Below are 16784 nucleotides of genomic sequence, written 5' to 3'. Positions count from 1 at the left end.
ATGTAAGATTGGTGCAAAAAAAGGCATTTGTTTTTAAAGAAAACACTGCCTGATACTAAAGGAGCATGGGCTATGTTTAAGTTCTGCAGGGCACTTTGACTAACATGTGGTTCCAGATGTTTTTGAAAGTTTGTTTTGATACCGTTTGCTGGCTCTCAGTTTACTAATTACGAAAATAAATTTCCTTAATGGGAAAATCAGCCATATCGAAATAGATGTATTTCGCAAAACTACAACGGGAGCATTTTTTTCACATCACGAGTCATGTGATCAACAACCAGATGTTACTATTGATGGAAAAGACCAAGGAAACAACATGAAGTAGTAGGACGGTGGTTTGTTTTTTTTTTTGTTTGTTTTTTTTTTCAGACAATGTGCCAACACCGCTCAGTTCATAAAAAGTTCAAATGTGTTGAATCCAGAAGTATTCTGTAAAATTGCAACAATCTCCCCAAAATGGCGCATTCGTAGCCGTTCCCTAGTATGAGGAACTTGTCGCTCCAATGCCTGAATAAGATGCCATCTCCTCTGATTACTGATGCACTAGCGCCATGTCTGACTGATGAATATTTCTTATGTAACTCTTTACATCCTTCGTTTCCATAATTTTTAATGACTTACCGCGTGAACAAGCTGATTCACTTCTGGTTTTAATTTAATTTCGTATTCAATGGAAACACCGCAATTGCAAAATTGTGATTTTTCGACACGAGGAGAATATAGACAAAGATTTGTGCACATTTGTAATGAGAAAACCTAGCTACTGATAAGATTGGCTCCAAGAGGAGCTGTATGGCTTTCATCCTGGCTATGAAACAGTGAACCAGATCTTTACCGTCGCAGAATTCCTGAAGCTGTTGTAGGAGAATGCTTCTAGGGGATACATGCGTTTTGAACGCATGTATCCCGCATGTGTTATGTAAAAGGTGCTGCAGGAGAAACGGGGAATCCATGTGGCTTTTAAGGTTGACCAGGATCCCCCCTAAGTCGAACCCCTTTGCAGGTCTTCCAGACATGTCCCGTTGGGAGTAGACCCGAGGGAAGAACCCAGAATTTGTTGAAGGGACCGTATATCCAGTCTGACCTGGGAACGCCTTGAGATCTGTCAGAGAGAGCTGGAGGATGTTGCCACTTATTGAAAAACATTATACATATTTACTTACTCAGACTGATGCCTTTATTTCTGCTAATTATGATGATTTTCTGCTTACGGCAGAAATATTACATCAGAACAATAAACATTTTTTTAATACCGAAATAAAGGTTTACTGAATATTATGTTTAATACTGGTTTTTTAAAAAGTCTCTCGTCTTTTTAGCTTCGTTGTCATAAATAGATTAATGTATCTAAAGTCTTTTTTTTTTCATCTGGTGAAGTCATTCTTTTGTTTGCTTCGATGTATAACGAACTGTTGAAGATCCGTGTAGAATATTGCAGTGCAGATCCGTTTAGTCAGTGTTTAGTCTTTTCTTCATTCTGATGTGGTGCTAAAAATCATAGAGTTATTTCTTCTTAAGAGGTTTTGCGCACATAATAAGCAATCTTTGTTTTGTGTAACATTATTCAGTTCAACTTTGATTAGTGCAAGTCAGGAATGTCCAACTGCGGTCCTCAAGAGTTAGTGTCCTGCATCTTTTAGGCATGCCTCTACTCCGACACAGCTGTAATAATGGAGGAATTTCCTTAGTATGTCATCAAGTTTATCCAGAGTGTAATGGCATTTTTTTTTTTTTTTATTCATGCGTGTTTAACTTGGGGAAACAAACATGCAGGATACTGGGTTAGGTAAGATATCTTGGATCTAGCTGTTTTAGATTCAGAAGGAGAGATGATCAAATGGAACAACCCTTCAGTTTTGTGCCGTAGGAGGCCCTGAAACACTTACAAACACACGTCGTTAGCGGCTAATGGTTAGCAAGACACAGGATCCTCACAGCACTCACAAATTAATCATATGTTGTCAGTGCCTCCATTTTAGTTTTTTTCTACCTAGTGCCCTAAATGTTGCTACATAGCCAATTTAACAGCAGCAGTTGCTTTTTATAATAGTTATGTGTCAGCTAAGTCTAAGATATTTATTACCTGAATCCATCTCCATCAGCACATCAGAGGAACAGAAAAGCCTTTTTGTTTTCATTTTCCTGACTTTAATACACTGTTAGTTTATAAATTACTGAATGACTTGGCACAACATTAAAGACCTGTTGTCGTATTGACCTTCCAGACCAGTCAGGTCTAGTGGTTCTAGTCTTCTCTACATCCCAAGAACCAGAACCAAATACGCAGATGCAGCATTCAGTTTTTACACTCAAAACTCTGGAGCAAACTTCCAGAAAACAGCAAGACTGCTGAAACATTGAGTTCCTTTAAATCAAGGTTAAAAGTCCATTTGCTTAGAGTTACCTTTGATTAAAAACAGCTGGAACATTGCTCAATATATTTGATGCGTGTTTGATGATTATTTTTGATGATTTCGATGATGATCTACATTAGACAAAATCACATGCTGACAGCAACTGGATAGACGGACTTTGACTCACTTTGATGAGAAATACAGCAGAGTTTTAATCTCTGAATCAGATCTTGGAGCATGTTTAGATATTAGAGTCTGAACAGCTGTGGTTAAACATTTTATCTTTCCCCAATATGTACTTTTATTTGCTTAGAGTAAACACATCAGAGAGCTTATTCTCCATGTCGTTGGCTTCTCTGAAACATCTCATTGGTTCTTTTGTTGTGTGCTTCTTCCTGCTCCAGGTGGTGGGTCAAATCGACAAATTAACGTCTGACTTCGACTTTGACCTGGAGCCGGATGATTGGACGGTGGCCACAGCCAGCAGCACATCCAGCAGTGAGCGGGGTTTGGGAGAAGCCTTCAGGCTGGACTTTCTCAATGCAGATGTGCTCTCCGACAGCTGGGAGTTCTGCAGTTACCTGGAGGCCGCCGGCGCGGCCGCCCGCAGATCCAGCGAACAGCCGGGCGATCTACGACAGGACCTGGATCAAGGAACTATCCCGACCCAGACCCTGACCCCCACCCCGCCCCCCACCACTGCCTCGGTCTACTCCCAGATGAATGGCGGGCTTCCAATCCCCAATGGACCACGCATCATTACTCCGGACTCCTCCAGCGAGGAGGCCAGCAGCTCCACGCACAGTCAAAAGACCTCGCGCACCTCTGGCACGCGAGAAAGAGTCCGCTTCAGCGACAAGATTCTTTACCACGCGTTGTGCTGCGACGACGATGAAGAGGAGGAGCAGGAGGAGCTACGGGAGGACAAGAGCGGCTATGCCACACCAGACAGCGACACAGAGCCGGGTCTCCTGGGCAGCTCAGTCGCTCCCAAGCGTTCTTCCTCTGAGCACTCGCTCCTATATAACTGTCTGGACCCTTCCTATGGCTCCTCGCCGGTGAAGGCGATGACAGGAGCCCACACGCTACCCAGGAAAGGTCTCTTAAATCCCGGCTGCCGCAAAAAACTATTAAGAAATAGCAGCACACAAACTGTCTCTGACAAGAGCACTCAAACTGTACTGCCCTATATTCCAACCAAACAGAAAGCAAAGGACCACTGAGGAAGCAGGAAATCTCATGAAGAGAACTGTGCATTATTTAATATTAAATACATAGCTCATAGATTAATACACAAATAAATTACTAAATAAATAAATGATATATGGGAAATCACTTGACTACCCAAACTCATTCTGTGGCTCAGGGAACACACAAAAAAAAAATTATATAAAATACAATGTAAAGTCTAAAGAAGTCTATTCATACTCAGGTTAAAACTTCAATGAAGAGACCCACGGTGGGGGAAATTATTATTTTTGATCTATTGCTGAATTTGGTTTTTAATTTAGTGAAATACAAATTTGGTCCTGAAGCAAAACATGATTTAATACTTGGTGGTGATTCCTAAGTAGCACGGTGTTGTTGGTGACCAGATTCACAGGAATTTCCGGAGGGTTTTTTTGTTTGCGTCTCTTAATTTACTCTACAAATCCTAAAAGTTTTGAGGCTTTTATTTTGACAACTCGAAGTTTCTGCTCCTTCAAAAGTCTACACCGTCATTTCTAAAGGGATTAAGATCTAAACCCTGGTTGGATCTTAAAGTTCACTGTAAAACTTTAATGTGTTGCTTGTCAGGCTGCATTCGAGTTACGAAGGAAGTGGGAACTCTGAGCTGGGTTTGAAGTCAAGGTAGCAGCGTTCTGGTTGAGAAGTTGAAATTTCAAAATGGCCACAAACATTGCTTGCAATAGGTCTTGTAAACATTGTTTTATTTGCTTTACTTTGCATAAGCAACCATCACTTTTAGTTTTTCAGGTTAGAGTTACAAGTTTTGGTTTTAGACACTTTTGCATGTGTGTCTCGTAAAATAAACAGGTTTCTACAGTTTCTTACTGCAGTTGATGTGAGCAGCGGCCATATTGAAACCAGAAGTCCGCCTAACAAGTCGTAACTAAAACTGGAACGCACTATTAAGCCACTCCCATGTTTCCTTCACTTTATGGTTTGGGTCATTGTCATGCTGGAAGAAACATTCCTAATTGGTATTCAGTGTTTTCTACCCAATGTTGTGAGATCTTGCATGGAGCTCTAAAGTTGGGCCAACCCACTTTTATTTTGCATCTCTTCTGTTTTAAAGTTGTTGGACCAGCAGCGTCCTCTTTTTCACCGAGCTTCTTGCCAATGTGGGAAATCCATAAGACATCATTAGACCTCTCTTTGGTCTCGACCATGACAGTGGAAAGGGTTCAATAGAAGTGGTGGATTGCAGTATTTGATGTAGTTTTAACACAGTACAAGTTCAAACCATTAATTTTTTGGTAAGGAGATAAACTGACAAATTCAGCAGAAGATCAAATAATTATTTACCCCACTGCATTAAGCTGAAGAGAGAGATCTCAAAAATCTTTCCCCCTTGTCACACAATTGAAGGAGTCACAAGGAGAGAGAGAAAAAAAAGCAAAGGTTTGTCTATCATGTGTAAACAAAACGCCACTCATTCTGTACCCTAAATCTGTATGAACATTGGCTTTTTTCATGTTCTGGTAATTTCAAATGTCAGGAGGATTATTGCTTCCAGGAGGGAAATGTCTCTAGATGCATGTGTCAAGGCGCTTCCTCCTCTCTTTGATGTCAACAAACGACTCTGAGCGTAGAGTCAGAAAAACAACACCATTTACCTTCGGTTTCATAAACCATCTCATTGTGATCGCTCCTTGGTCTGCCGTGGAGCCTGAAACGTATGAGTGACAGGCAGCAAAACAGATACACAGGCACTTCGGAAGTAGCGCTCCACAAAAGTGACATTTCAATTTTTGTCCTTCGATGTGCCTGCTAGCGGCGACACTCAATGTAGAAGCGGAGCTAAATAGGATTGGGTGGATGAGGGGTTTTGGTGGGGGATGCGGGGGGAACAAGCGCTAAAGGTTTTGTCTCTTCATTCAGTGGCCCAGCGGGGAATTGAACTCGGTAGAGCAGCATTTTATTCACAAGGCCAGCGCCAATAGCCGTTCCTGATCAATATGTTAGAGGGAGGTGGCAGTGAGAGGTCTCTTTGCTGAGCGTGCAAGCCACTCTCCTGGGATCTGTGAACAAAAACTCACAGTCAGATCTATTTACTTACACTGAGCAGAACAAAAATTAGAATTGTAGCCCTAAAGAACTGACATTTCAAAAAGTGTGGGTCCAGGAGCGGGAGCCGGTGACTGAAGAAAAGAGTGTTCTCGCTCAATGATTTCTCTTTACTTTATTATTTTCCCCCCCCTATTTTTTTATTTATTTGCTTTCCCCACACACCAATGTTCTACCCTGGGAAACAGCTTTGTGAGTGTGGTCCTCACACCCCTGTGTTTTCAGTATTGAAAAGAAAAGTAAAATGTTGAAATCTTTAACTGGAAAATCCTTGCTGACTCCGTTGAGGCCGACCTTTCTGCCTCTGGTCACCCAGTGGGTACTTAGCCTTTCATAAGAGGCAGGGATTATGGAGCCTTCTTTCTCTGCTATATACAGTGCCTTGCACAAGAATTTATACCGCTTGAGCCTTTTCACCTTTTACTCACCATAGTACCAAAGTTCAGTTCATTTTATCGGGGTGCTATTTGACCTGCCAACTTAATGCAGTGCTATAATTAGTCAGCATAGAAGGAAATACATGTTTTTTAAATATTTCTTTACACATTGACATTTGAAAAGATTGGTGCACGTTTGTATTCAGCCACCTTTACCCTGATGCTCCATTTAAAATCCAGTCACTTGCCTTGCTATATGTAATCCAATTCAAGTATAATTGCAGATGTCCTAGAAAGGCCTCAGAGGTTTGTCAGAGAACGTTATTGAACAAACAGTATTAAGGAGAAGAAAAACACACCACAGAGATCAAGATAAAGGTTGTCAAGTTTAAAAGAACATATCAGCATTGGACAGCTCAGAAAGCACTGTTCAATATGTCACAAAGAAAAAGAGTGTGACCTAACTGCAAGCTGCCAAGATATGGCTATCCACCTAATGTGACAAGGCTGGGCAAAAAGAGCAACTCATGTCAGAAGCATCCAAAGAGCCGTTAACTCTGGATGAGCCGCAGAGACCCAAAGGTGAGGTGGAAGAAAATATTGGCAGGACAACCAATTAATCCTACACTTGACAAATCTAGTCTTGTTCAGAAGCTACCAATATGAACGCCATTGTGGAACGAAAGCCTTAAGAAGTCCCACATGAATTATGCCATAAGCCATGCAGAAGGAGGAGTTCTGGTCGGATGAGACTATTTGGGACTAATGGAAAAAGAACAGTTTTGCACATCCTTTGGAACAAACGACGCTCACGATTGGTGGCAATGTCATGTTGTTGCAATGTTTTTCTTTAGAAGGGATGACAAAGCGCGATGCTGGGTGGTGTAGTGGTAGGGCAGGTGTCCAGTATAAAGAGGCTACAGCCATGGCTTAGCCAGAATATGACATAGTACCAGAGTTGCAGTGGACCGGTTAGAATGGCCCAGTCAAAGCCATGACCTAAATTCAATCATGTATCTGCAGCAAGGCACAAAAATTGATATTCACAGATGGTTTCCATCCAGTCCAACATGATTGACATAAAGAAGGGTCGTTAATGTCAATTTCTGCGAAAGCTGGTTGAGACAAAAGACTTGCCTTCATATCGCTAGTAATTGGAAGTACTACAAAGTACTGAATGAATGCAGAGGGCCTGAACACAAATGCCTGACGCTTTTATTTGCATTTTTTAAGACAATTTATAATTTTTCTCCCAATTCACAATTAGGCTTTAATTTCTGTTTACCTGTCACAAAAAAAGGTTAAATACATTGACGTTTGTGGAAAAAAGTTAAAAAGTATGTATGTTTTTTTTTTTGTAAATCACAAGATACATTTTCTAAATTGCCAAAATTGATAGGAAATTCCTCAAATGGCAAAAAAAACAACAACAAAAAACAACTTGAAGAAATAAGTCAGGTTGATTTTATCTGAGGCCATCAGCTCTTGTTCTTTACTTTGTGATGTGTAAGGTGTTCAATAAGTGCAAATGACCGCCGCAACATCGAAGATTATTAGGGGCTGTGGAGATTTCCTTCCAAAACAGACCACCTCTGTTTTTGTTTGTGTACTCCTGCGTAACAGTTATTGCATAGAGCACAGCTTAAGGGAATTACGGCTTTGCTGTTTAGGCAGCATTAAGCCTCAAGAGCCCAATATAAGGAGAGCGGACAGTGCACTTTTGAGGCAGGCAGCTTGGTAGACGCCGCACAAGCAATAATTAACTCGAGGTTGATGTGGTATACATGAATAAGGCAGAAGTGATTTCTTACCCTGGTTTTTCACATGTTTTCTTTAGTCTTAGAGTCGACTCCGACAACGTCTGGTGCCTGTGAAGAAAAGCACAGAGGAGAGATCAATGACTCGCTCCCTGAAGCATCGGCTGCCATTTCCCTGCTTGATAGACCAACAGGCCATCATGGCCATTAGCATAAACAAACAAAAATATGCCTCTGCAAAAGCGGAGCATCAATTACAGTAAAACAAAGCTCATCTTGTGATGGCAATGCACCTGCCCGATAGGAGGTAGTTATTTCTTCCTCGTGCACCAGGAGAATTTATTAGTCGTATCTGCAGTGAAATCATCTCCTCAAACATAGAGCCGTTTGGCACCGACACGGAATACATTATCATTGGGGACAGATTTGAGATATTTGGACAAAATATTAGCAATGTCTCTTTTGCCAACAAGCTCATTATTCATCCCTAATAGGGCAGAGATGTATCCTCAGTTCTCTGTAGGACAGGGACAGCAGGCATCCAAAGGTTACGAAAACCAGAGCGGGCCGATGCCAAAATGATACGTCAAGCAGAAAGATCTTTCTCCCCCCAATAACGCTGAGCACCAAGCAGTTGTTTTGTATTTTGTGAATGTGCGTTGTACCAATACGTCATTGCTGCCATTGCACCTTGTGCGTGGAGATAAGTGGTGTTTTTCTGACTGGTATTTAATTTCATATTTGCCTGTCACGGCAATTAATGGAGATCAATATAACCAGATGCAGCACATCCCCCCAGGAAGTCGTTTGGCTAGACAAGTCCATAGGAGGGGATTACACAAAACAACTCTTTCAGAAGGCGGCGAAATGAGTCATGCCATCTGTGTTTTGACATCAGCGCTGGGCATGTATTGGTTCTCTTTGCTGATCAATTCTCTAATCACAGCCTCAGGGTGTGGGGGGCTTCAGTCACTGACATTTTTTTAATATATTGGTTGTATTGCTTAACGTCTAGGGTATATGGATGGGTGTGATGCAAAAATACAGAAATATGCACCGAGATGCGTTTTTTTACTGCTCTTCACATATGCATCCTTGACGTTCATTTCTCTGGCCTTTTTGAAAGCAGGTTGAGGGAAATGGATGGGCACATCTTTACGTTCTGTGCTGACTGCTAAAGGTTCATGAAGTGAGGAGTGAGGAGGTCAACACCATCTCATTGATTACTATAGATCGGTTAACAGCTGGAATAGCTAAATTTGATTTGTTGCAGCTATGTGACATTTATATCCTCCCTATCTTTAAGTGCACACACACTTTTATGTCCGGCCCACATCCCACACTGCCTATGACCGGCAGATAAATAATGCACCGTCTCAGCTTCTGTCCAAACTCGTGCAAAGTCAAACTGTGAGCAAAGTGCTGAACCTTTAGGTCTACAAAACAGTTGACACAGGGTTGCACGGCACATGTTGTGCACGATAAAGACAATACTACTGCTTTTATGCACACACAATCAGCAGTTGCAATCAGCCACAAGCGCAGTACAATACAGTGGTCCAGCAGAGCAAATAGCCACCCTCAGAACTGAGGGGTGGCCGGACAAGGCCAGATCAACCATCAGTCACCATTTGATTGGGTTTGCGGAGTGATTAATGATGAACCATGCAACCACCGCAGATAAGATTAGACCTTCACAGGTGATGAAGGGCATGGACTGTGGATATGCATGAGAGGGGGGGAAGAGAAGGAGGTGGCTCTTGGGACAAAGAAAAAAAAACAATGCCATCAGATGACCTGCTTCACTATAAGAGAAAGAAAACATTTACCATGAAGTGTGATATTCTAAGAGAAACAAGAATCATGAGGCACAAAACAGATAATGTTTGGTGACGGATGAAAAGTTCCTACAAAGTCTTAATGCATAAAGCCGTCAAAGCCATCTGTAAAAACAAGGCAAAGGGTGATTGATGACGTTGGAAAAGTTGAAATCAATTCCTTTCAAGCACTGTTTTTCATATAAAACTATGAGAATCAACCAGCAAAACTGGTGCAACAATTTGCATTTTAAGGAATGTTTCTGACAAAGATCGAATTTACAAATTAGCTTAATTACAAATTTTATTTAAAAAATGTCAAACTATTCTAAATAAGACTATTTTAGTCTTATTTGTAGTTAATTATTACAATAAATAAATTAATACATTTCTAGCTTTATTTTGACTAACTATGGACACATCAAGCTATTTTCTTATTGATTAGATGACAGTATTAGTAAGCAACAGAATTGTAGCATGCTTTTAAATCCAGATGTAAACATGTACAAGCTCAAATTGAGTACAGAGCAAACTTTGTCACAGTTCCAGGTTGTGCTTAGGATGTAATGTTACTAAAATAGGAATATATTAAAAGTTTAGAACAGCCTTTTGAACATTTTCTACCAATATGAAGCGCTTTCCTGACAACCACAGGGCAACCGTCTCAGGGTTGGGAACATCAGCATTTATGTCTTTAGCACTGTTGCTAAACTAGTTAAAGCTGGATGCAAATTTCTTGCTCCAACACAGAAGCTTTCTCAGTCACGTGTGTTGTGACAGCTTTTAACTTCTAATAAGCTGACATAGTTAAGCCCTAAAATATTCATACCATATACATTTATATTCATACCATATTCATACTTTTGAAAAATTACTACAACTCAACCTAGAAAGCTCGTGTCTGATTAAAAAAGAATGAAACATGTTCCAAAGGATAGTAAACAGATGAGTATTAATTCCAATCTGTTTTGGTTTTGTTAAAAAATGGCAGGTGAAAATTATTTATATTGTTTCTTTTAGAGTCGATGGAAAATTCTTGACTTGCATTACAGCAAATAAACTCTTCTCATAATTGTTGAACAGTTTTTTTCAACATTTCCACAGATATTTTGACAAATTACCTTTGGTGATGAGCTGCACTTCTTAAAAGGCATCTTTGCCATCACCCTAATCTTTGGCTCCCACCACAGGTTCGAGGCTGGACTCTGGCAGGGCTGCTCCAACGCATCTCAAGAAATGTGTTGAAAACAAACAGAAACAAATTGCTTTAACTTCGGCCATGGATCAGTTTGAGCTTAGCTTTTCCTCCTAATGCCACCCACAAAAGAAAAGCTCATCAACCAAAATCATTTTGAGAGACACAGCACACAACAATTGAGGGATACTAATATCCAACATTTTTAAATTAAAACAAAAACGTTTAGTTAGAATTAAAAATCCCAAACATGTTAATTTGAGAACATAACTCATTGAACATTATATTTACAAACTAAATAAAAGGTGATTATAATTCAGTTAACTAATTGGTAATATGAACACTCCTCCAGTTTATTTTTATATAGTGTACAGTCACCAAAAACTAGAAGTAAATGCACCAATAGACTTGTTAAACTTCCATAAAGTAATATGATTTCATGATGTGGAGCTTGAAACAAATTGATTGGCACAACCATGTGAACTATAGTTATGGAAGGGGACCATTACCATCACATTAAATGATTAGTAATTGGCGCAGAGCCCAATGACAAGTCAACATGTGGCAGAGAGGTCTGGCGTCGTTGTTGAAGCAATTTCTGATGGCAAGTTAAAAAAATAAATAAACAAATAAAAAAAAAGATCACCTGGTGTGAGAAACAAGTGTGGATGAAGTGCTACAAGACCTCAAAATGTACTACAGCAGAGATGTAACCTTGAAGCATTAAACTGCAAACAACTAATGTGTTTCATGACATGCTTGGCTGAGCCGAGAATATATCAAGAGACAATTGAATTGGTCCGGGGAAAAGACAGAAATTACAGGAAGCATCACTAAGACACTTCAAGAAGCTAGAGGGTAGAATTATCAGAGGACAGCTGCAACGATACAAAGTTCCTAATGTGTCGAGAAGAAAAGATAATTTAAGGAAGCTCCTGTTAAGTGGAACTACATATGAAAGGCGGTCAGTTGAATACAAATGCTGCTAAGTGCACCTTTCCGCGAGTGTGTCTAATTCTGTGAAAAAGGAGAAAAGAAAAAAAAACTCAAAAGAAAAGCATCAGCAGTCATTTCCAGTGCGTTCCAGTTTGGCAGCTTGTCAGCGTTTCCATGCTACTTTACAGGTAAAGGCCAAGGAGGCAGGGAATTGCTGACAGTCTAGTATATCCAACAACTAAGAGTTAAACGATGACGAGACAGGTGCTGTGTATACGGTGAGTCCCCAAGCGGCCCTTATTTCACCCTACAAAGGGGTTTCCCTCATCAGTCATATTTACTGCTTTTACCACAGTGTACACCCTATACTTTCCCACACCTTCCCTTCCCCCCTTATATTCATTTCTGCCCATGCATGCGCCTGGCTGCAAATAGCCCCCGATGGAAGGTGGCAAGGACAGGTAAGAGTCATTCCTCTGTCAGTACTCTGTGAAGCAGAAGAGAAAGAAATGACTTGATGCTCAGCTATCCTAAAAAATGTAAATGACGGATTATGCCGGTGATTGTTTCCAGTTTTCTGTTTGCAAAAAACGAGAGGAGGAGGGACGGGGGGGGAAGAAAAGTCTCACTGAGGTTCTAATTACAATCATTTTCGCTGTACTTACCTTGCTCCAATTAGTTGAGCTTCTCTGGTGTGTTTACAGGGACCTCTTTGCTCCAGCTGTAAAATGGGTCACCAGATGTACAATATAGTGGGGGGCCTCAATGTGGTGCTTAAGCTGCTGCGCGTTTCCAATACATTATAGCAGTGATCCGTCTCAAATGACTACAATTATTCAAATGTCAGGCTTAGCTTAGCGAACTCACGGTGGCTTGCTGACAGCGTACCTTAGAGGTGTGTCAAAAGATTAATGGCAGTGGGATTTCTGTGACGGGGGCATATTGTACGTTAGAACACTAATTCTGGGATATGTAGCTGGTGGATACTATGAAACTTTAAAAAGTCATTTGTATGCATTGCTTTGTTTCCTTTTTGAGGTAGCTGAATATGAGTAATTATCATACGAACAGTTTAATCATTTTTTAGTCAATGTGTCCTACTTGAGTGTGGCTAGGTGGTGTTAAAAACTTGGCCTAAGAGTAGTTTTGTTCAGTATAAGTTGTTTATCATGAAATCAAAGGAATGTAAGGAACTTGATAAAGGACATTAATTTTTTTTCCACGTCTACAGTTCATTTAGGTTGCAAGAAAGCAAAAGAGAGTTAGACCTCTGCAGATAACAGGAAGGCTAAATAGTCTGAAGCAGTTACACTCTATTTAATCCTTGATAGAGGCAGTTGACCTCTATCATGATGGATATTTGGCAGTCTTTTAGAAGTCTTACATGGACAATTTAAAATGTCAGCTGTGTTATAATTTTGTTTTAAAATAGTTTAACCCTCTCACTCATGCAGTCGCTTCCCACAATGTGGTCGCTTTGTCTGAATTTGCTGCAGCCATGAATAACAGCACCCATGTTTGGTGAATCCCAACTAGGTATATGACCATTGAAACAGACAAAACAACACATTTTAGCTAAACTGCTAATGAGTTGCTTTAAAAATGCAGCTCACCATGTGCTATTAGATATCAAAATCAACCAATATTAAACCGCTATTCAATTCTACAGCAACAACGCAAGGAATGAGGAGGAAACTGATCCTAAATCAATAACAGCAGATAAGTATTCCAGAATCAAGGTTGAGGTTTCCTTATCAGTCACCCAAGTAAGAAGGGGTTGAACAAAAGTGCTGCAAGACGGCACACAAATATAACAAAACAAGCAACATTGCAACAATAAATAATTAGGAAAAAGTTGATAGTAAAAATACCATTAATTACCTTTGTCTTTTGTAATTGTAATTAGTATCTGTTATCTTGTTCACCATTTTCACCAGATCTGTACTTTTGCTTTAACCTTTATGGTACCAAGGCAGCAGGGTGATCCCCCAATAACTGTCAAATTCAAGTAACGTTTGTCCATGTTGGTTTAATGCATTGTATAAAATCTCTGTTTTAAGTGGTACGAGCAATTTGTGTTTGTCCCACAATGTGTTGTACACAAACAACAAATCTCATCATTTTTACTCTCCAGGGAAGTGGAGATGGAGTCGACAAATTTCCATCTGCCGTTCGAAACAGGCTAGACAGAATTGCCCTGAAAGTGCAGGTTAGAGGAAGAGGAAATCCTACAGATTTGTTTCTGTTCATTTCCTACAAGCAATTTCACGAAAAAAATGGGGGATATATTTTTTAAACCACATTTTATCCGACATCAGTTCTTGATAACAGGTGACATTTACTGATTTTAAAGCTTTCAAACCACGAATCACCATTGACTGTTAATCCAGTTTTGTAAGCCAAATGGATGAATTATAAATTTGTCAGTGAAATTAGGCAAATTGAAAAATCTTATTCAAACTTTTTTATGAGGGTGTTTTCACACCTAATGGTGTATGTAGTAGACTTGGTTGAATTGGGGGCTAATATTACAATATGTTACATTTTCAGCTGGGGCGGTTGACTTCAATGCTGCAGGGTCTCAAAAGAACCAAGAACTTCAAAAAACTTCCTCCCCTCGCGTGTGGTGGCGCTGTTCCAAGGACCACCAATGGAAACAACACAAAATCCTCTAAAGAAGATATGGTCGCAATGTAAATAAAAATGCAGTAGCATTTCAGAGGTGGCAGGATTTCTCTTTTGTCCGGCTAGTATTAGACTTGTGCGTTTGTTTTGGTTCTATTTACCCAGAATGCCCTGCACTATAGTTCTCTTCCTGCTTTTGGAGCGATCTCCGGTCTGCTTGGCATCCAGATATGCATTCAAACCACAATAGTGTTCACTTGAACCAAACCAAGACATAAAGTTTTAGGTCAGAGTTAGTTTTTTTGGTCTTCATTAAAGTTCGATTACGTATTCACACCTCCCCAAATGAACCAGACTTTCTCGGCAAACAAAGTGCAGTTTGATTAAAGTGGACTAAATAGGGCTGGTGTGAATTCATCCTAAAAAGTTGATTTTTATAACCTGACAGATTAACATGAAAGAATAAAATTGTGAAAGCCAAACACTAAATGTCCTATTTACACAATTCAAAAGATCATTGGCTGTGTTGTAATTTCTTTTTAAAAGTGATGAATTCAGAAAATGAGAACTAAGAACATTCCTTTCTGCAATGTGGCCAGTTCCACGGATTCACCACCACACCATCTGGTCTGTTCACTGAAGCCATTTATAATGCAGAATATACGGTAAAGTCTATTTACTCTTCACAAGATAACAGAAAACAAATTCACATTTTAATTCAAGTGACATTTTTATGGTTCTCCCCAAATTTTCTGTAAGAAAAAACTTAGAAAAGGCCATTGTCCCTTGTATTAAACAAAGGTTAGTTTCAATTTAGAAAATAATCAAAACAAGTTTGTTTTCGTTTCTTGTAAAAATCTCTTTATATTTGGTCTAATGTACAGAGCATGCGCTGTAAAACCGAGAAAGCAGTAAAACTGCAGTCAGTTTTTATTTATTTTTTTTGCTGGCCTGTTGTTTTGTAATCTGGCAGGACTTTCAGGTCCCCCTGGTGTCAGGACTGAACTTAATGAGCATGTAAAGTGTAAATCCTGCTACTGGCAGACTGATCTCCGCTGTCTCCACAAAAAAATTTACCATCTTCCACCAAGCTCTAAGAAGCCAAATGTTTTTTACTTAGGAGGGAAAAAAACTTGAGATTTTATATTGATTCTTTCAATTCACGGTCCTACCTCTTGTGTAATTTGGAAAATGGAATTGTTCTATGAAAGACAAAAATATAGCCTGACTTTAATGGAAATTCTACGGTTGGAAAATTCATGCTGCGTAAAGTGTTTTACACTTTAAAATTTAATGCAAAGTCGAAACTTCAATTATATGCACATGCTGCTGGTCTGCTGCTTACGTTCTGGAATCAAATGTAAATGGACAGAGCTGTAGGAGGCAGTGTGTTTTCCTTTCACAGCAACACTTGGTCCAAAAGGACTCAACTACCCTAAACATTACAAAATAGAAGCTCAATGATCCCGAAAGGATCTGAAGGCATAAGAGTTTCAAATACTATTTTCCTGCTTAGCAGTTATAAACTAACAGAAAATTAAGCAGCTAAACATCATTTTTGGAAATTAGTTGCATGGAACAGTTAAAAGCACAGTTTCCTTGTAGCAAAAAAAACCTTAGGTTCAATTCCACACTTAGGATCTTTTTGCATCGCGACATGTTCTTTCTTCTCTTTTATTTGAGTTAGTTTTCACAAACGACTTTGATTTTCTCCCATGTTCCAAAAACATGCATGTCAGGTGAACTAGTCTCTAAATTTCCCTTAGGAATGAGTGTTTAGTGTTTGCCTGCTGTGATAGAAAGGTGACTTGCCCTACTCTGCATGTATGCACGATGGATGATGGTTTCAGTGGAAACTATACAGTTATTTTTCTTTAAAAAAATTTTAAGCACCACTGTTGCCCCTTCAATGGCTTTGGTAGTAACCGATGAAAGACTGCCAGCGAGGACGCATATCAGAATATCAGAAAAAACAACTTAATGTAGCTTTCTTGCGCTCTAAATGTTTAAAATACATTCAATAATAACTGAACTGGATATTTTTTTTGTTATTCCTCCAACAAATACAAACAGTGTCTGTTCGTATCAATGTGCCACAAGAGTACTAACATGGTAAAATGTTGTTTCTTCTTTACATCTGAAGATGGCGTTTAAAAAAATAATTTACATATCTGATGATAATTGCTATGAATACAGAGAACATCTCTATGATCTGTGGGTAGAACAATGAAAAACGCGTGATATTTGATTCTCAAAATGGAATTCACCGTTAAATGCAGAAAATTATAGATTATCTATTCCTCATCCGGATTTTCCCTAAAAATCTGCATGTTTTTACTGTTTACACCAAAATTCTCAGAAAACCATATAGACCGTATTCGCTGTTGATGCTCCCTGTTTCATATATGCTTTATTTTCAGACATACAGGACA

The 16784-nt window shown here is 39.5% G+C and overlaps 1 protein-coding gene and 1 long non-coding RNA gene across 2 annotated transcripts in view; one reads left to right on the top strand and one right to left on the bottom strand.

The window, feature by feature from the left end:
• insyn1 (inhibitory synaptic factor 1) overlaps nucleotides 1–5724 on the top strand; it is a 63706-nt gene extending 57982 nt beyond the window's left edge. Inside the window, exon 2 of the mRNA XM_016669974.1 lies at nucleotides 2759–5724. Within this exon, the coding sequence (XP_016525460.1) occupies nucleotides 2759–3577 (819 nt within the window). The 3' untranslated portion in view covers nucleotides 3578–5724. The remainder of the gene's footprint in view (nucleotides 1–2758) is intronic.
• LOC107835888 (uncharacterized) lies at nucleotides 4123–14756 on the bottom strand. Its single transcript, XR_001661729.1, has 2 exons — nucleotides 10718–14756; nucleotides 4123–7890 (listed from the first exon to the last, which is right to left on the bottom strand). It is a non-coding gene; the product is annotated as an uncharacterized LOC107835888 (long non-coding RNA).
• Nucleotides 14757–16784: the final 2028 nt, after the last annotated feature.

Source organism: Poecilia formosa, unplaced genomic scaffold (genome assembly GCF_000485575.1).
Source record: "Poecilia formosa unplaced genomic scaffold, Poecilia_formosa-5.1.2 Scaffold29, whole genome shotgun sequence".
NCBI classification, from domain to species: Eukaryota; Metazoa; Chordata; class Actinopteri; order Cyprinodontiformes; family Poeciliidae; genus Poecilia; species Poecilia formosa.
The sequence above is the reverse complement of the archived record's forward strand: the minus strand, read 5'-3'. Positions and strand labels throughout refer to the sequence as shown.